This window comes from Camelina sativa, chromosome 8, assembly GCF_000633955.1.
Source record: "Camelina sativa cultivar DH55 chromosome 8, Cs, whole genome shotgun sequence".
In the NCBI taxonomy this organism is placed as follows: domain Eukaryota; kingdom Viridiplantae; phylum Streptophyta; class Magnoliopsida; order Brassicales; family Brassicaceae; genus Camelina; species Camelina sativa.
Window position 1 is genome coordinate 6,285,660 of NC_025692.1, and position 20,547 is coordinate 6,306,206.

General features: G+C 36.1%; 3 protein-coding genes and 1 long non-coding RNA gene across 5 annotated transcripts; 2 read left to right on the plus strand and 2 right to left on the minus strand.

Moving 5' to 3' along the window:
- LOC104706449 lies at positions 2,026–7,152 on the minus strand. The gene is made up of 2 exons (XR_754446.1): positions 6,507–7,152; positions 2,026–6,434 (listed from the first exon to the last, which is right to left on the minus strand). It is a non-coding gene; the product is annotated as an uncharacterized LOC104706449 (long non-coding RNA).
- On the plus strand, positions 8,554–14,517 carry LOC104706450 (indole-3-acetaldehyde oxidase). Its single transcript, XM_010422643.1, has 10 exons — positions 8,554–9,008; positions 9,676–11,322; positions 11,411–11,670; positions 11,757–11,966; positions 12,059–12,277; positions 12,375–13,346; positions 13,443–13,538; positions 13,630–13,728; positions 13,811–14,000; positions 14,109–14,517. The coding sequence occupies exons 1-10, from the start codon at positions 8,816–8,818 to the stop codon at positions 14,354–14,356; spliced, it is 4,134 nt and encodes a 1,377-aa protein (XP_010420945.1). The 5' UTR covers positions 8,554–8,815; the 3' UTR covers positions 14,357–14,517.
- On the plus strand, positions 14,897–16,092 carry LOC104706452 (inactive protein RESTRICTED TEV MOVEMENT 2-like). 2 transcript variants are annotated; one of them, XM_010422647.2, is made up of 3 exons: positions 14,897–15,187; positions 15,310–15,648; positions 15,715–16,092. In XM_010422647.2, the coding sequence occupies exons 1-3, from the start codon at positions 15,088–15,090 to the stop codon at positions 16,011–16,013; spliced, it is 738 nt and encodes a 245-aa protein (XP_010420949.1). In that variant the 5' UTR covers positions 14,897–15,087; the 3' UTR covers positions 16,014–16,092. The 2 variants fall into 2 exon arrangements, with proteins under 2 accessions (XP_010420949.1, XP_010420947.1); XM_010422645.2 differs by having other exon boundaries at positions 15,310–16,092.
- On the minus strand, positions 16,064–20,458 carry LOC104706451 (5-methyltetrahydropteroyltriglutamate--homocysteine methyltransferase 3, chloroplastic-like). Its single transcript, XM_010422644.2, has 12 exons — positions 20,255–20,458; positions 19,621–19,974; positions 19,455–19,542; positions 19,137–19,264; positions 18,616–19,007; positions 18,367–18,530; positions 18,030–18,110; positions 17,785–17,951; positions 17,597–17,702; positions 17,268–17,518; positions 16,986–17,187; positions 16,064–16,764 (listed from the first exon to the last, which is right to left on the minus strand). The coding sequence occupies exons 1-12, from the start codon at positions 20,389–20,391 to the stop codon at positions 16,399–16,401; spliced, it is 2,436 nt and encodes an 811-aa protein (XP_010420946.1). The 5' UTR covers positions 20,392–20,458; the 3' UTR covers positions 16,064–16,398.

Here is a 20,547-nt window from a genome sequence, read left to right on the forward strand (position 1 = left end):
GTAAATTAGTCTACTTTAATGACCTAACTGCCTATGAAAACCAAAAACTTGATTTCTCCATATGTATAATATGGATTCATATCAAAAACATACAGAGGCAAGTAAATAACGAATATCAAAGAATACAACAAAAAAATCTTAAAAATTATTCAACAATTTGCAATAATTTGGTTTTCAAAATCTGCTGACTTCATGTTGACGTCAACGGGTAGATATAAACTAGACTATACGAAGATAACTTCAAATGAAGTCTATTTTTTGTGGTCTATTTTTGCAATTACAATTTAACAAAGCAGACAGCGGACGAAGTCTACTAGAACCGGTTGACTTCTTCTGTGGTCATCCTTTGTTAATTTTTTGGTCAGTTTTGCAATTAAATAGATAAAAATAGGTAGACTTCAATGGAAAGTTCCACCTGTTAACTTCAATTATAGTTTACTCTGGTTATTTTTGCAATTGACCAACCCATTGACTTTACAGTAGACTTCTGTCTAACAAGTAGACTTCATCTATCCGTCAACAAGAAAATGTAAACTTCGTCGTGGTTAGTATTGCAATTGACCAAGTTTGACTTTTGCCAAGTAGACTACGTACGAAGTCTATAGTAATGATGACTTTGTTTGCAGTCTGCCGTGGTCATTTTTGGAGTTGACAAACATAAATTTTTAATTAGTAGACTTCTTTTGTAGTCAAATAATTATTTTAATATAATAATATTACGGTCAATGCTTAAATATTTTGGTCAATTCCAAAAATAGTCACTATAGTAGTCTACTCGTTTATTATCGTAAGAAGACTTAGGCCAGCAGTCATCACTAAAAAGTCAAGAATTTGGTCAATTGCAAAAATACACCTTAGTAGACTGCAAACGAAGTATCTGACGGAAAGATTATAATGCAGTCTGAATCATATTTTTTTGTTTTCAAATGAAATTAAGGAGACTGAAATTTTAGTCTACGGGCTCGAAAATCGATTAATTTTAAATTGCAAAACTGACCACATAGTAGACTTTACATGATATTATGACGGTTGGACTAACAAATGAAGTCTAAGTTCGACAAAAAAACAAAGAAAATCATGAAATCTACCGGAAAATAACCTTATCGGTGGTGGTTTCGCAATGTCAAGCACCGAGGACGTCGTATTTAGTCACCACTGAAGAAACACAGCGCCAATTTTCCTTGTTCACGAGATATAACAAGATTAACGAACTTTCAATTTTTTCAATTAAAATGGAGAGGAGATGGAAGAAAATGAAGTTCTCATAGCATTGGGTGTTATTTAAGCTCACAAATCGGGTTGTTGAAGCATTAAGAGCTTCAAATTTAGTTGTTCATGGTTGTTGGAAAATTGATGGCGGTGGTACAACCGTAAATAAGACAAGAAGATAAGGATATGGATGTAATAAACATTTTCGCAAGAAATTCAAATAAATTAGAAATAATGGCATTTCTGTGAATACAATGAATGACAGAGGATTTAGTAGGCAGAAAATGACAAATGTTTGAGAGAGAAAAAGAGAAGTCTAGTCTTGCAATTGACTTAAGTTAGGGGTCTAATTTTACAAGTGTTCTTCTTTTTCTTTTTAATAGTGCATTCTTTGCAAATATTAGTATTTTTCCTGATTTCGGCAGCATTATTTAATTTGAAACCAAGAGACTTTTAAACTTACAAAGAGTTAGACAGAGAGTTAATCATGGGGCTTAATCTTTCTATTAAACAGATTAAATGCACAAAAAATATCTGATGCTACCTGCTAACTTTTGGCACCTATTTCTTCGTTCTAAGAAGTGGGGTAACGTTTAAGCAAACTTGTATTTTCCCATTTCTTCTTTCGGAATCAAAACGATTTAGTATTCTTTTTTAACGAGCCGTTTGACTAATTCTATTAGATATTTGAAAATTGTATATTGTTATAAAACATAAACGCAAAATATAAAATTATTATATTATATATGTGTATGTGTATGTACATAATAGTATAAGTATAATAATATATACTACTATAATAAAGGGAGAGAGCTAGAGTTAAGAGAAAGAATTATTCTCTCTTCTTGTTGTGTTGTTGTTACAATGAACAAAACTAACACATATATATACATGGTAATTATTTGAGGAGGAAATAAAAGATGAAGGGATAACTACTACTAATAGATATGTATCACTAATGGATAAGTGTATATGTAAATGGATAAGATTAAAGTTACTTAGAGTAGAAGTAATGTGATGGATAATCACAAGTGTTATTATCAGTTTTATAACATTCTCCCTTATTATCTATCACCATTTACTTATTGTGTACTGCCTCGTTAAAAAACTTTGTCATGGAAAAATCCAGTGAGATAAAAACTATGATAAGGGAAAAAGAGTATAGTGACACAATCTACCCCTGAAAAAGACGAGTCTTTTTCTCTTCATAGGTTTCGTAGATGACTCATATCGATCATTCTTTGCTTTGAACAAATGTGTCTACTTTTCTTCATATCTTCCGTAGATGATTCATATTGATCATTTTCTTCATTCTTCTGAAGAGAGATAGACCTTCACCATTGGCATTCTTCTTTGAGATCGATATTTTGCGTGTTATTTGCTGCCTCGTTAAAAACCTTGTCATGGAAAAATCCAGTGGGAAAAAAACCATGATAAATGAAAAAGAGTGCAACCACGCGAATCAACATATTCTCCCCTGGAAGTATCATCGTCAAAAGATGAATTTTGATCTCTGCAGATGCATTCTGAATGAGGAAGTCAGAAGCACCTTTGTAAATAACTCTGCTACATTATTACTTGAGTTGATGGACTGGCTATCAACTTCCATATTCTTCTCAAAATCTTTAGTGTAAGAGAAGAATATGTCTTGTTTTGTTGCTCTTGGCTAGCTTTCTTTGATTTGGGTGACATATGCAACAGAGTCTTCAAACAGTGTTGTTGCCTTTTGGTTGCTTCTTGCTAATGGATCTCAACAAGCATTAACTAGTTGATGCTGATCGAACCCTCAGTTCGAAGTTCTTCGCCAACATGTTACGAGGCTCCAATCTTAGGTAGATAACTATTTGTTGACGTTCGGGCATCATATGAGCCATTAGGGATTCTCGATATGGCATATGAAGCACAATTATTTTGGCATGACTTGAACGAGCAACAGCCAAATTCTATCACTGAAATGTCTCGAAGTCGTTGTTTTGCGATACATCTTTGTACTGATCCGATATAAATCTTCCATCTGCAAACCAACGAAACCAAACTTGGGGGTTCCAAAATATATTAAGCCCAAGTCAATCATATCTTTGCAATAGAAGATATGTTTTAACTCATACTCAAAATCTACTCATATAGAATAAGTTATATGCTGCAAAAAGATTAGTGGAAAATGCTATGCAGAATTCATAAAATATATAAATGCTCGTCAGCATTTATATATGATCTTACATGACTATATATATGTATATTTGACTTCCTTTAGAAGTGATTAGTATAACATCTATTTCGATAGATGTTTAGTTTAGAATTTCTGGAGACATTTTTGTCTTTCCAAGATCTTTTATTCCAAATAACTCTTCAAGAGTTTTTGATGATGTTCAAAATCATCACTGTTATGAATTCTCGAGAACATAATTATGATATCATATGTTTTTCAGGATAAGCTCTTCAAGCATCCCATGAGATGTATTTCAAGTCATAGTATAACATCAATTTTGATTGATATAGGGTACTTTAACAAAACATGGCGCGACAAACCATTTTGTTATATATCATTATACCCTTTTGATGCTTGGACCACTAGTCCAAAAATTACTCGTCTAGTATACGAGTTTATATAGACTTGACTACCTCTTTTATTGGCCAATATGTTATCTCGATACGCTCACAAAGCAGAGATTTATGATCCTCATTAATCACATTGCGCTATACAATTTATTGTCGACATGTATGTCTTTGGTTCCATATTTCCCGTAATGACATGGTTAATCGAGATCTCTTTAATCAATATATAAATGATTTTATACAGGTAAGTGATTTCATTATTAACCATATCAATCAGTTTCTCTACTCCTCTTGAGAAGTATCTTGCTCCTTTTTAGGAGTCTATGTGCTCCTCTCAGGGAGTCTATTAGCTCTTCTTTAAGAGTCTATTTACTCCTCTTTAGGAGTTCATTTGCTCCTCTTTTGAGAGTATAAACCTCTTTTTAATTTGCTCCTTTTTCTTTTCGAGGATTTTATTTATCTTAGGAACCAAAGTAGTCTATCACGTTTCTTGTGTGTCATAGACTTAGTATGTCATCCGTCAAAGACATATTTTATTGGATCATTTCTAGCTGGGATGTGAGATTTCTTAGAACTACAAGTTCATATTCATTTAAGCGAGGATCAATATGAAATCTCATCCATCATCTTTTTGCATTTGATTTGTAGTAAACATGTTGAATAGTGGTCTTTTGAACTTTTGAACAATCAAGTTCATATTCATTATATTCATTTATTCAAAGATCCAAACTATTCTATGATTTCCCCACAGTGATGGGATCTTTATCATCCAACATGATGATATGAAAATCTTGCATTAAGCACATCTCTAATAAGATGGCTTTAACATTATTAGAGCGGAGATTCATCTCCCACATCTATATTATTTCATCTTCTGTGGATGATATTTTCATGCAGTGTGGAGGAGCATTTTAAAATATATATCACACACCCATAAGATTCAAAATAACAAATATTTGATCTTCAACCGTGAATATATAACATGGGAGAAATATTTCTTTATAAAATGTTGGCCTCATATATAATATTGACTACATGCAAAACTGCATGTTCCATGTTTTGACATGGAGATTATATCACCAGGAACCATTTTGTAATATCTTGCGGTTGCGCTATGAATGATTCTATAGCTCATTTCAAGAGTGAACATCATGGATGTTCCACTTTATCACATGCGACATATATATGTGATAAACTAAAGGATATGACTTCACCAAAGTTATATCGCTATGGGGTGTCAAATTCACCAAATTTTATCGACTTATTGTCGATGTGGGATTCCTTTAATTCTCCCGCTCGAGATGATAACTCTTGGAGTTCATTCATCTCGTACTGAATCCCACACTAGGATCAACAACATATCGATTCTGGTTATGTCTATTATCTTAGATCCTTATAAGATGTGAGATGAGACCCCTCTCAAGATGATGACTTTTACATCCATTCACCTTTAACCGAATCTTATTTTTAGATCGGTGATATTTGGGGTTTATTTGGGGATTTATTAAAGAAATCAAACCATCATATATATACAATGAGCTTGTTAATCCAAAAGGATGGTGAACGGGCCAACACTATATGATTCTGGAGGCATAGCCTACTACAAAATTAAGGAGGAGGTATATATACATGAACTCCATAAACAATAAATAAAAAAATAAATAAATTAAAATAAACTTAAATAAATTCAACATAAATTAGATGTTATCTGAGATATGAATGAAGTGCAGTGCTTACAACTTCATGAAATGTGAACTGGGACATGCAATACTTTTGAAAGAATTTTTGTTCCTCTTAAAGCATAAAAGAATATCATTGATTGACCGGGATTGCTTGACCGGTAATGTTATACTTAAAGCATAAAAGAATTTCATATTTACTATTATTTTGCCATCTTTCTTTTTGTATGATATAATCATATACATGTGTGTCTCCAATATGGCCGATCTTGCGATACCATATTTATTTATAGTCTCAACATAATAATTTTATTAAGACAAAATGTCTTTGAAACTCCATGAGTGTCTGGAGAACACTAGACATCGATAATTATGAATCTGATGTCTTTGAAAGTCGAGAGACTAACTCATCTAGACTTTTCAATTATGTTTGCACTGTCTATGATATACTGACAAGTGCTTCATATATTCTCGTAAGAGAAATATGTTTTTATTTTAAAGACATTCCATTGTCTTTAAATCTCATGTAACACATACAATTATTTTTTACTAATAAACGGAAGTAAATAAACAAACATATAAATGCAGAAAATAAAATAAGAGTTATAGCCTTATATATAAGAATTTAATAGACATAAATTTTCTTTGATCGTAGATTAGACATAGCCTATCATATATAATGATCAATCCAGAAAAGACAAAGCCTTTTATTTGATCATTAATGAGGCAAAACCTCTACATGTATAACGATCAGTCCAGAAATGACATAGCCTTATATTTGATCGTATAGAAGGCAAAACCGATCTTTCCGGAAAGGATATAGCCTTTTGTTAGATCGTGACGGAGGGGCGAAGCCTACCATATCAAATGATCAATCCAAATATTATATAGCTTTATATATGATCGTAAAGGAGGCAAAGCCTACAATATATAACGATCTATCTATCCAGAAAAGACATAGCTTTTATTTGATCGTGAAGGAGGCAGAGCCTGCCATATATCAAACAATCAATTTGGATATAACATAGCTATATATTTGATCGCAAAGGAGGTAAACCCTACCACTTATAACGATCAATCCAGAAAATGAAATAGTCTTTAATTATATTTGATCATATAGGAGGCATAGCCTGCCATTTTTAACGATCTTTCTGCAAAAAAGACATAGTCTTTTGTTAGATCTAGAAAGAGGCAAAGCTTACTATATAAAATGATCCATCCAAAAATTATATAGCTTTATGTATAATCGAAAATGAGGCAAAACTTACCATATATAAGATTTATCTATCTGGAAAGACATAGTTTTTATTTGATCGTGAAAGAGGCAGAGCCTACCATATATCTAACGATCTATCCGAATATAATTTAGCTATTGATTTGATCGTAAAGGAGGCAACGCCTACAACTTATGACGATCAATCCGGAAAAAACATAATTTCACGATCTCTATAATATTTATGTTCTATAAACATATATGGAAACAATATAAATTTACTTACCTCGTGAAAGCTCCAGCAGTAAAAATATTGTGCTAATAACGTGTTATAAAACATAATACAAAATATAAAATTATTATATTATATATGTGTATGTGTATGTACGTATGTATAATAGTATAAGTATAATAATATATACTACTATAATAAAGGGAGAGAGCGAGAGTTAAGAGAAAGAATTATTCTCTCTTACAATTTCTCTTACAATTACAATGAGCAAAACTAACACATATATATAAATAGTAATTACTTGAGGAGGAAATAAAAGATAAAGGGATAACTACTACTAATAGATATGTATCACTAATAGATAAGTGTATACGTAAATGGATAAGATTAAAATTACTTAGAGTAGAAGTAATGTCTACTCTAATGTGATGGATAATCACAAATGTTATTATCCGTTTTATAACATATATATAATTTTATACAATTTTTTGGTTCAGTTTTCTCTCACATATATATATCCCTTATATAATAAAACAAAAGTATATAACTTTTTTTGTAGACTATATAATATGGATTATATAATTAATTTTTTGATTATTTGATAGGTTATAGGTTATATGGGTTGTAACCATTAATTAAATCTCGATTTCAGATCCTCTTAAAAAAGATATTCCAAAAAAATAAAATAAAATCTCCACAAAATATTTAATTAACCATATATAGGCAAATCAATCTCAAAAATCAATCACTCTTCCGTGATTATACTAGCAAATTATATATCAAAAGAACATAAATAATGTTTATTATGATTGATTTGATAAATTTCAAAAAAATTAGGCTAATCCGCAGAACAATCATAAGAAATCTCAAAAAAAAATCAAGTCATCATATTTAGCATATGATGTTATTGCATAATGTTTTATTCACAACAACTTTAAAAAACAATCATATAAATTATATTTTATATAAAATTACAATATAAATAAAAGGAAATTCAACCCGTACTCTAGCACGGATCCTAATCTAATATAGTTTTTCACTATTTTTGAATATGATGTTTCATTGAACTAATCCATTGTTTGAAAAGTCAAAACTTATCTTGGTAGTTTTTGTATTTTTTTCCAATTTTTTTTTGTAAAGTTTTGACATTAATATTTTATGGAATTTTTTAAGCAAATGAAGTTTGTTGATGGACACTTTACACTTATAAATAGGGTTTTTTTGGATAGTTTTATTTTTAAGATAACGTACGACATGCATCATATATAGGTGAGAATTCGGATGGTGAAATGATAACATCAACAAATGAAAATATGTAGATTATAAATCCTAAGCTTTGAATGGTTGGTCCATAAATATAATGTGTACGAACATGTGTTTTGTTAGTTCGGAGCGTACCGATTAACCATTGAAGACCCTATAGTACAATATATTTGTTTGCGTACGTAGTTAGTTATATATTCAACATACTTCACCAGTCACCAACTTTGATTCAGATTCAGATTTTAGTACAACACGTATACAATTTGTAAACGGTGAAAGACAACAAGTAAACGGGTTTGATTTATTTAAAAGGTTCTTTAATGAAAGCAAACAAATGATGGCGATCGAACCATTTCCCATATATTTAATCCAATTGTAAACAATTAGTATGAATTATTTGACCAATTTAATTACCTTTGTTAGCTTCATCTTTTCACTAATTCATCAGCTACCTAATATTCCACGTTCACTAGATACCAACCGTACAAAAACACTTATAAAATATACACCTAATTAATACAACGCTTCTTATCGTGTAGCCAGAGGAAAAATATTGTAAAAGACTTTTTGTGTCAGTTACTGAGTTACACATATCACCAAAGCCAACGGTTAGAGGATCGATGTCTTGGAGCTAACTAAACTCTCTGGTTTGGTTTGTTCTATATGGTTGAGAGAAAAGTGATATTTGAAGAAAAAGAAGAAGAAGCGATGATGAAGAGCAAGACCTCTCTGGTTTTCGCCATTAACGGAGAAAGATACGAGCTCGAGCTCTCTTCTATTGATCCTTCCACCACACTCGTTGATTTCTTGCGCAACAAGACTCCTTTCAAGAGCGTCAAGCTTAGTTGTGGCGAAGGTATGATATGATAACTATAGTCAAAGTCGAAATTTCTTTATTCATGTTTTGTTTTCGTGTGTGTGTTGTTCTCTCTTTGAGTAAAGCCTATTTTGATCCAGAAACAATAGATTCCAAGGACCTGTTGGAGGGTTCTTGTGTTCTTGCCTCGGATTCTATCTTTATAGGTTCAATTTCTTGAGAGACTGATTCATTTTTCAAGATGATTCTTTGTGTTTGGTCAAAGACTGATCTGATTCCGACTCGATTCATTTCTTTTGTTGTGCCCTCATCATGTATATAATCCAGATTCAAATCTGATAGTATGTGATATAAAACTATATTTGCTGAACCTTTTCGTTTTCAGCTTCTTTTTTTCATAAAATACTGGAAATTGTAAAAGTAATCGCTAACTTTTTATGTTATGTGTGCGCGCATGCGTTTACAAATCATAAAAGGAGATTTTGATTAAAGAAAGGTTAGTGGATCAATAAGTCCACATGCTTTAACAAAAATCCAAGAGTTTAATTTAATTTTTTAACAAATGAATAATTTAAAATAACAATATTAACTGTGTTCAAATCCAATGAGTGAATAAAATACCCCTAAAGCTTGTGTTTTTTATATGGAGAAGAATTCACCCTAATGCTTGGGTTCTGAGTAATTTTGTATCTTTTGTAATTTGCAGGTGGTTGTGGTGCTTGTGTTGTTCTTCTTTCAAAGTATGATCCATTACTCGGAAAAGTCGAAGACTTTACAATCAGCTCGTGTCTCACGCTCCTCTGCAGCATCGATGGCTGCTCCATCACTACCTCAGATGGATTTGGGAACAGCAGAGTCGGTTTCCACGCGGTCCACGAGCGGATCGCAGGCTTTCACGCCACGCAATGCGGTTTCTGCACACCTGGAATGAGTGTTTCCATGTTTTCCGCTCTCTTGAACGCTGATAAGTCTCATCATCCTCCTCGCAGCGGATTCTCAAACCTCACCGCTGCAGAAGCTGAGAAAGCTGTGTCGGGGAACCTATGCCGGTGTACTGGATACAGGCCCCTCGTGGACGCTTGTAAAAGTTTTGCAGCGGATGTGGATATAGAAGATCTTGGATTTAATTCCTTTTGCAAGAAGGGTGACAACAGAGGTGAGGTATTAGGAAGGTTGCCATGTTATGATCACACATCATCTCAAGTCATCTGTACATTTCCGGAATTTTTGAAGAAGGAAATCAAGAACGAGATGAGTCTTGATTCAAGAAAGTACAGATGGTCGAGTCCTGTTAGTGTTTCGGAGCTTCAAGGGTTATTAGAAGTCGAGAATGGTTCGTCGTCGGTTAAGTTAGTTGCAGGTAACACGAGCACCGGGTATTACAAAGAAGAAAAAGAGAGGAAGTACGAAAGATTTATCGATATCAGGCGGATTCCTGAGCTTACTCTGGTGAGAAAAGATGAGAATGGAGTTGAATTAGGAGCTTCTGTTACTATATCTAAAGCTATTGAGGTTCTGAGAGAGCAAGAAAATGTTCCTATGTTGGCTAAGATCGCTACTCATATGGAGAAAATCGCAAACAGATTCGTGAGGAACACGGGAACGATAGGTGGAAACATTATCATGGCGCAGAGGAAACAGTTTCCTTCGGATCTAACAACCATACTTGTTGCAGCTGGAGCAGCGGTGAAGATCATGACTAACAGCTCGGTTCAAGAAGAGTTCACATTGGAAAAGTTTCTTGAACAGCCTCCTCTTGAAGCCAAATCTCTTCTTTTGAGCGTCCAGATTCCGTCTTGGCGCCCTGTGAAGAAGAACGGTTCTGCTTTGCTCTTTGAAACTTATAGAGCAGCGCCACGTCCTCTAGGAAACGCATTGGCATTTCTGAATGCAGCTTTCTCAGCTGAAGTTTCTTTAAGTGAAGCACATGATGGCATCGTTGTAAATGATTGCCGGTTAGTTTTTGGGGCTTATGGAACCAAACATGCACACAGAGCGAGTAATGTTGAAGAGTTTCTTATAGGAAAAGTGATGTCTGATGAAGTTTTGATGGAAGCTATAGGCTTACTTAAAGATGAGATAGTACCTGATAAGGGTACTTTGAATCCCGGTTACAGATCAAGCTTGGCTGTTACGTTTCTCTTCGAGTTTTTCGAATCTTTAACTCAAACAAACGCTAAAAATAAAAATGGTTTGCTCAATGGAGGAAGCAAAGAGATTAGTTTGGTTCAGAATGTTCAACCCTTGAAAGCTGAAGCTATGTTGTCATCTTCACAACAAATAGTTGAAACTCAAGAACATACTCCAGTCGGGAAAGGCATTACAAAGCCTGGAGCTTCTCTTCAAGCATCTGGTGAGTACTATATATACTCTTTGACCATTTGCTTGGTGAAGATGTGAAACATTTCTTCTCTGTTAATGTTTTTTAAATAAATTTGCAGGTGAGGCTGTTTATGTAGACGATATTCCTGCTCCGGAAAATTGTCTATATGGCGCATTCATCTACAGTACAATGCCGCTGGCACGGATTAAGAGCATAAAGTTCAAGCAAAACAGAGTTCCAGAAGGAGTTGTTGGCATAATTAGTTACAAGGATATTCCCAAAGGCGGGAAAAATATGGGTACCACCGGTTTCTTTACCTCGGATCTTTTGTTTGCAGAAGAAATCACTCATTGTGCGGGTCAGATAATCGCCTTTTTGGTAAGTTTGTTGAAGAAGAATTCTCTTTTCCCTCTGAAGTATTTTTATGAGGAATAAACTTAGATTGAGTATGTTTTTATCTGCAGGTTGCAGATAGTCAAAAGCATGCAGATATTGCAGCAAATCTTGTTGTGATTGATTATGACACAAAGGGTTTAGAACCGCCGATACTGTCCTTAGAAGAAGCTGTCGAAAAGTCTAGCCTTTTCGACATCCCTCCACCTCTGCGTGGTTACCCGGTCGGTGATATTACCAAAGGAATGGATGAAGCTGAACACAAGATTCTTGGATCAAAGGTGGTTTCCCTTCCAAGATATAAATGTCTCTCTCAAAGCCCTGTTGTTGTCTAACCATCATATTAATCTCTTTGATTGTGTTATATGTGTAGATTAATTTCGGGTCACAGTACTTCTTCTATATGGAGACACAAACGGCTCTTGCAGTGCCGGATGAAGACAACTGTATGGTGGTTTATAGCTCGACTCAAATCCCTGAGTTTGTACATCAAACTATTGCTGGATGTCTTGGAGTTCCTGAGAATAATGTGCGTGTCATCACTAGAAGAGTTGGTGGTGGATTTGGTGGGAAAGCCATCAAGGCTATGCCTGTGAGTTAGCAATTTAAAAGTTATATATACTACGCTCAAGTGAGAGTATGATGTTTAATTTTAACAATGTTTTCTTTCTTGCAACAACCTGTTCTAGGTGGCTGCAGCTTGTGCACTTGCAGCATCCAAAATGCAGCGTCCGGTGAGGACATATGTGAACCGTAAAACGGATATGATAACTACAGGAGGAAGACATCCGATGAAAGTCACATATAGTGTTGGATTCAAGTCCAATGGAAAGATTACTGCTTTGGATATAGAGGTGTTACTTGATGCAGGGTTAACCGAAGATGTAAGTCCGCTTATACCAAAGGGAATCCAAGGAGCACTGATGAAGTATGATTGGGGGGCTCTCTCTTTCAATGCGACATTATGCAAAACAAACACTGTGAGCAGAACCGCGGTTAGAGCTCCTGGTGATGTACAAGGATCATATATCGGAGAAGCCATCATTGAAAAAGTAGCTTCATATCTTTCAGTTGATGTGGATGAGATCAGGAAGGTTAACCTCCACACGTATGATAGCTTAAGGTTGTTTCACAAAGTCAGAGCTGGTGACTCCCCTGAGTACACGTTACCTTTTCTTTGGGACAAAATCGCTGAGTTCTCGGGGTTTAACCAGCGGAGGAAGGTGGTTGAGGATTTTAATGCATCAAACAAGTGGAGAAAGAGAGGGATCTCACGTGTGCCTGCGGTTTATGCAGTTAGTATGCGATCAACACCAGGAAGAGTAAGCGTTTTGAGCGATGGGTCGATAGTGGTTGAGGTTCAAGGAATTGAGATAGGACAAGGGCTGTGGACAAAGGTTAAACAGATGGCTGCATATTCTCTTGGTATGATCCAATGCGGTACTAGAAGCGATGAGCTGCTCAAGAAAATACGGGTCATCCAATCCGACACCTTAAGTATGGTGCAAGGCTCAATGACTGCTGGTAGCACAACCTCTGAGGCGAGCAGCGAAGCGGTTAGGATTTGTTGTGATGGCTTAGTGGAAAGGCTATTACCCGTTAAGACCGCTTTGGTGGAGCAAACAGGAGGACCTGTGACTTGGGATAACCTCATCAGTCAGGTCCATAATCTTGAAACATATATTCATGCGTCTGATATGTTCTCTGGTTAATTTGAATGAACTTAGAATGTTTGACTCTTGAACTGTCTGGTGTAGGCTTATCTGCAATCGGTAAACCTGTCGGTTAGTAGCTTATACTTGCCGGAGGACTCCACTGACGAATATATTAACTATGGCGTTGGAGCGAGCGAGGTAAAGCTCCAAATATTAAAGTATAGATGATCTCAGCTTACTTACATGTCTGTGAAATGATTTCACTTCTTTCTTTGGTTGTAATCAACAGGTTGAAATAAATGTTTTGACGGGTGAAACAACGATTCTGCGCACGGATATTATCTATGATTGTGGGAAGAGTCTCAATCCCGCTGTTGATTTAGGACAGGTTAGACCCGGGAAACCACTCTATGTGTGTCTGTGTCTGGTTCTTGATCTAAATTTGTAGTTTTTTTTTGTTTTGTTTATAGATTGAAGGAGCATTTGTTCAAGGACTTGGGTTCTTCATGCTTGAAGAGTTCCTAATGAACTCAGACGGTCTCGTGGTAACAGACAGCACATGGACTTACAAGATCCCAACGGTCGATACAATCCCAAGACAGTTCAATGTGGAGATTCTCAACAGTGGACAACACAAGAATCGTGTTCTTTCATCCAAAGGTGACCTTTACTTATCTATCTTTTTTTCTCATTGAATTCTCTTTTACTGAAACCCAAAAGATAAAAAGTGAAGTCTTTTTCAAACTTTTTGTTTTGGTTTTGATACAGCTTCGGGTGAACCACCATTGCTTTTAGCTGCTTCTGTTCACTGTGCGGTACGAGCAGCTGTTAAAGAAGCCAGGAAACAGATTCTGACATGGAACAGTAACCAACCAGGGACTGATACGTACTTTGAATTGCCTGTTCCAGCAACAATGTCTGTTGTGAAGGAGTTTTGTGGACTCGATGTTGTCGAGAAATACTTGGAATGGAAAATCCAACAGAGGAAGAACATTTGGTATAGCTTGTGTCTATGATTGTGATGTTAATGTATTGCTCTGTATGTGTTTACTTTGTAAGTGCTTGCAACAATGTTTTAATCGCATAAATATGTTTGGGTTTATGATAAATCGGTTTCTGTAATAAGCTGCATGTATTAAAAGGCTATTAACTGATTAAACCTCTCCCAACTCTTCAACAATTTTGTTTTTCTAAAATCTTTAATCAGATATAAGAATATTGTTTTTTTTTAAATATATTATTTATTTTAAAATATATAATAGCAGGCAGAGCATAATTATAGAAGATTGTGGGCATTACAATGGTGGTGTTGTGTTTGGATTCATTATCACTCAACGTTGCATATGTATAATTCAATGTTGTCTCATATACATATGTATAATGAAACTATATAATATACGATAATAATTAGAAATATATGCTTATTTATTTGTTGAAACTCTAATTTTGTGGACAGGCAAATAAAAAGGGACACTTAATGCTAAACTCGATCCAAAGAAAAAGAATCATCAAAATCTTTAAGACAAAGAAAACTCAAAGAAGAGAAAGAGGAAGTGGAAAACCCAAAGAATTAAGCCTTCGTAACTTCAAACTACAACCAAATCACAAACCTCTTTGTTGTCTAATAATATTCTTGGCCTATAAAATCATAGAGATCTATCTCTGCTTTCTCACAAAACAAAACATTACCTATTAAACCAAAAAGAATGAGCAGGACTAAAACAAAAGAGAGAAAGAGATAGAGAGAATGGCTAACTTTGGAATCGAACGGGTTTACCAAGAATTTGAGCCTGTAACTAGATGGACCTCTGAACCAGACGCCGAGGTCCTTGTCGCTGATCTTCCAGGTTCGTTTTCTTCTTCTCGATCTTTTTTATTTGGTGTTCTGTTTTCAACATTAAACACAGAATAGAGAGAAAAGAGTTTGGTAAGAGAAGCAAAGCTCATCGGCATTTTCTTTTGTGGTTAGGATTCAAGAAAGAACAACTTAAGGTGGCGGTAACCGCAACAAGGAAGCTAAGACTTATAGGAGAACGTGCAACTGGGGGAAACAAATGGCTTCGCTTCCACAAGGAAATTCCTGTTCCCTTGACTGTTGACACTGACTCGATTTCAGCTATGTTCAAGGATAACAAACTCTACATCCGACATCCCAAAATCAAGACAGAAATCCCTCAAACTAAGCCACCATCACCAGTCAAACCACCGGTGATCATGAAAAACCATGATCTGCATGAGAGAAAACAAGGCCATGGTCAAAAAGCAATGGCTGAGAAGCCGAGCGGTGGTAAAACTGATCAGCTGAAACATGATGCACAGCAAAAAACCGATCAGCTGAAACATGATGCAGAGCAAAAAACCGATCAGCTGAAACATGTTGCACAGCAGCTGAAACATGATGCACAGCAAAAAGCAAGGGAATTACAGAATGGAAAAAAGGAATTAATTGGTGAGACTAAAGGACCTTTGGATTCCAAGGATGAGGAGAAAGACAAAGTTGGAGCAAAATGGTTCGAGAAGTACAAAGAGGCAACTGGAAATGTGGTAAAGGAAGCTAAGAACAAAAGACAGTTACTTTGCAATTTGGCTGCTTCGGTGTCATTGGTTCTGCTTATCTTACTATATGCTAGAAATGCAGTACGTTCATCCTTTGTGTGGGATACCGAGGAATAAGTGACCCTTACAGTTGCATCTCACAATGTATAATCTTCTTCATGCAAAAAGATAAATAATAATTGCCTATTCCACTCTATATATCTGTACAAATGTGTGACGAGAAATGAGAAAAACTCATTTAACAGATTTTAATTACCCTTAGTATAATGAATACCGGTGCCAGACATTTTTACTAGAATTGTGGAAAACAATCAGAAAAGTACTCAACGAGAATTGCTAAATGATTTAGAAATAAAAAATCTACAAGTGCAGAATAAGATGAAAGTTGAAAATTGATGAGATTTGATGGCATGCATTATACTAAGTCCATTCCAGGCACCCATAGAGAAATTCTATGTATAACCTAAGCAAACTTTATGAAACAAACTTACTTGAGGAAGGTCTATGAATTATTTAGCTCAGAGCGGATTAGCTTAGCAGCGGCAACCATGTTGCTAAGTGCGGCTTTAACTTCAGTGTAATTCCGCGTCTTTAGGCCACAGTCAGGGTTCACCCAAAGGACTTTGCTGTCCAGAACAGCAAGCATCTTTTTGATACGCTCGGCTATTTCTTCAGCGGATGGGATACGAGGAGAGTGAATGTCATAAACCCCTGGACCGATTCCAGCACTGTACTTCACCCCTTCATGGAAGACTGATAAGAGCTTCTCATCTGACCGCGAGTTCTCAACAGTGATCACATCAGCATCCATATCAATGATTGAGTGGATAATGTCGTTGAAATTTGAGTAGCACATGTGGGTGTGGATCTGCATGAAGTACAAGGAAATACGATTAAAAAGTTTCATTTAATTAACAAAATTCATTGAATACATTAGATCTCTATCATAATTCAGTCATTTTTTAACATCCTTCATCTTAAAATCACGTTCCATTGTCCACGAAAATGGCAGAAATCTCATTATCGTCAACATACTGGTACAAAATATTCTTAAAATAGCAAGGAGCAATAAAGTGAAATACAGATGACCTGAGTAGTGTCTTGTACACCGCAGTTTGTGATTCTGAATGCGTGGACGGCCCAGTCAAGGTAAAACTTTTGCTCAGAATTTCTGAGAGGCAATCCCTCTCTTAATGCAGCTTCATCAATTTGGATAACAGTGACACCGGCCTTCTCAAGGTCCTCAACCTCATCTTTGATGGCAAGTGCAATTTGGAAACACGTCTCATTCCTATAAACAACAAGAATGGTGAGATGAAATATCATAACTCATAAGAGTGAAAGAAAACTTGAGAGGCCTAGTTGTCATACCTTGGTTGGTCATTTCTAACAAAGGACCAATTGAGAATTGTAACAGGGCCAGTGAGCATCCCTTTCATAGGACGTTGGGTCATTTTCTGTGCCATTGACGACCAGAAAACAGTCATTGCCTTTGGCCGGGTGACATCACCATAGATGATAGGTGGCTTAACACAGCGGGACCCATATGATTGGACCCACCCATTTGAAGTGAAAGCAAAGCCAGACAGTTGCTCACTAAAATACTCCACCATATCGTTTCTCTGCAGGACTATGTCATATTAGGGGGGTAAAGAATGGAATAATTTGAATAATAAACCTAGGTTAAGGTATATTGTCACCTCTGCCTCCCCATGCACCAATACATCAATCCCAAGATCTTCCTGAAGCTTGACAACCTTTTCATATTCCTCTTTGATAGTCTGGACATAGTCAATTTCTGATATCCTGCAAATGCAGCGTATGCATGAGTATTAAAATAATGAATGTTAGAAATTTTCAGATACATTACTGGCTTAGATAGGCTTACTTTTTGGCCTTGAATTCTCTGCGTATCCGTCTGAGATCCGTGGTCTGAGGAAAAGATCCGATTGTAGTTGTTGGAAGAGCAGGAAGGTTTAACTTCTTCTGCTGAGCTTGTAGCCTAGCACTTACTTTTGTAGAACGGCGGTGATCAGATTTCTTTAGTGCAGCAACCTGAGTAAGAAAGTAACTACGATACAAGTCCAGGATGCAAAAAAAAAGGAGAGAGCAATTTGATAGATATCCCCTTACATCCTGCTGTACAGATGGATTTGTCACCCTTGGAGATGATCTTCTAGAAGCTTGACGCATGGAGTTAGAAGAAAACAATGCCTACAAAGGGACCAAAACAACAAAAGGCGAAGGTTAACTTCTTCTGATATCAAATAAAAGCAAAGTCCCAGCAATGTCCCACGTAAATTCTTTCGGCATCTATGTAGTTGCAGTCATTTAAAAACATATGTTTTAAGTCATAAATTCAATTGTGGGAAAAATTATAACTCAAAGACCTTCGAGAATTAGAAACGCAGAGCCTACTCCAAGATTAAAAACTTCGGAAGTTTTGCATAATGTATAAGTAAAGATGTACCTCATCCTTAGCCCCAGAGAATGATTTGGCAAGTGCATTCACTTCAACGACCTTTTGTGCAGCAAATGCAAGCCACGATTTTAGTTCTTTATCAAGTTTAATTTCATTCGCCAAGTCCACAGCTGTATGGAGTAGAGAGCAAGAAGTAGAAACCACGACTTTTTCTGCAAAGAAAAGAGAAAGGTTTACATCATTCTGAAGCTAGATAGGAAAGTGATAGCAATCAACTGAACTTTTTTATACTGAAACCTTTCCCAACGATATCTTCAAGAGTCTGTAGTGTCTTGAGTGACGCAGAAAGATCATTCGCCCATATGTTCCGTCCATCAACAACTCCAGCAAATAGTAGTTTTCCAGGAGGAAAGTTTTCTTTGATCAAATCAAGAGTTTCCAATCCACGAACGAGATCAAATCCAAACCCAGTTACACATTTCAAAGACATCAAGGCCTTGTATGCTTCAGCAGGAACATCTGCAAAGTATGTGGCAATAAGAACATTCAAGCCCGCCAAAGATGACTCCATGTGAGAGTACGCATCGCAAAATGCCTGCAATTGGCTGGTATCAAGATCCATCACAAGTATAGGCTCATCGAACTGAATCCATCGAGCACCAGCAGATTTGAGATCAGCCAAAACTTCTCTGTCAAAACAAATGCCACAGAAACAAGCTAAGGTTCTGAGCACTATCCAAATGAAATTGAATCTTTTGAATTTAATTTGGTGTCGCTAATTTCTAAAAACCTCGCAGTTGGCCTCAAAATATTCTTACTTGTAGACAGGAAGGATCTTGTCAATCAGAGAAAGAAGACAGAATGATTTTTCGACACCCTTTGCTGGTTTTGACAGGAGTAAGTAGGTCATGGGACCAATGAGCACGGGAACTGTGTCTATGCCAAGCTGCGCCATGAACAGCCAAAAGCACAGCTGTGAATAAGAACCTTGGGAAAAAAAGAGGAAAGCTGAAGAGAATTACAATTGCACAAGCGATACCATAAACTATCTATATGCCAGTATCAAAAGAACAGTAACAGCTCAACTAAAACCTTTTTCCGGGCAATAAAAGTGAGAAAGGTTCTAGTCAACTTACTGCTTTAGCCTCCTTAAATTCAACCACAGCCTTGTGAGATGCATAGGAGAATTCAACATCAGGACCCAACTCAGGAACAATGTAATGGCTGTCAGGTAATTTATTAGTATTATACCTGACTAAATAAAACTTTATAGTCAGAAAAAGAAGGAGGATTTCAACTTACTAGTTGGTATCAAACCACTTGGTCATTTCCATAGCAGGAGCAGAAGCATTTCCCCGAGCCATGGAGAAGTAAACATCAAACCCAATCTCACCACCTTCCCAACCATATCTAGAGGGAACAGCACCAAGCATCGCTGTGGTATCCAACATCTGATCATAATATGAAAAAGTGTTGCTGGGAATATATTTGATTCCTGCATCAGCCATATGTCTCCAAATGGATTTTCTCAGGTTGGCAGCAACGTTTTGCAAATCATCAACACTGGTTTTCCCATCCCAGAAAGATTCCAATGCAAACTTAAGCTCTCTCTTCGGCCCAATTCGGGGATAACCAACAATGTGAGATGACATTGCTCTATATATTTTCCACAAGCAAGAGACAACAGGAAAAAATCAGTGTCACTAATAATACAACACAACACCAAGAAAAATTTTGGATGCCGATGCAAACGGATGATGAGAAACAAAACGAAGCTCTCTCTATGGGTCAATGCGAGGATATACCCAACTATGTGGAATCCAATTATTTTCAAAAGCAAGAGATAACAGGACTTGATTGAATTGTAAATCCATAACGAAAGTAAACAGAGTTGCATACAGACCAATTAGAGGAAAAAGAAAAAGAAAAAAAGGACCTGGCGACGTAGAATCGAGGGCGGCGAGAGGTAGCGGAAGGGAGAGACGGAGGAGCAGAAGACGGTGGGGGAAGAGAAGGAGGGCGTCTAGGAAGCGAAGCTAACGGCGGGAGTCTCTGAAGAGCGAGCTGACCCATTTTTATAGCTTTTTGAGTTTCAAACTCAGCTCCTATTTCTCTTCGCTGTATATCCGGGGAAAGAGGAGGAGACGAGACTCACTAATATTTCACTTTCGTTTCTCAGGTTATTTTTAATTTTTTTTAATTTATTTTTAATCCACTTACCTGTAATTA

Bases quoted from the DNA above. Each gene is read 5' to 3' on its own strand.
- LOC104706451 (XM_010422644.2), bottom strand. From the start codon at position 20,391: ATGGGTCAGCTCGCTCTTCAGAGACTCCCGCCGTTAGCTTCGCTTCCT. The intron at 17,952-18,029 runs GTAAGGGGATAT...TTTCTTACTCAG, and splicing joins ATCCATCTGTACAGCAGGAT to GTTGCTGCACTAAAGAAATC. The intron at 17,703-17,784 runs GTAAGCCTATCT...CTGCATTTGCAG, and splicing joins AGAGAATTCAAGGCCAAAAA to GATATCAGAAATTGACTATG.
- LOC104706452 (XM_010422645.2), top strand. From the start codon at position 15,088: ATGGCTAACTTTGGAATCGAACGGGTTTACCAAGAATTTGAGCCTGTA. The intron at 15,188-15,309 runs GTTCGTTTTCTT...TTTTGTGGTTAG, and splicing joins CCTTGTCGCTGATCTTCCAG to GATTCAAGAAAGAACAACTT.
- LOC104706450 (XM_010422643.1), top strand. From the start codon at position 8,816: ATGGTTGAGAGAAAAGTGATATTTGAAGAAAAAGAAGAAGAAGCGATG. The intron at 11,967-12,058 runs GTGGTTTCCCTT...TTATATGTGTAG, and splicing joins ACAAGATTCTTGGATCAAAG to ATTAATTTCGGGTCACAGTA. The intron at 13,729-13,810 runs GTTAGACCCGGG...TTTTGTTTATAG, and splicing joins CCGCTGTTGATTTAGGACAG to ATTGAAGGAGCATTTGTTCA.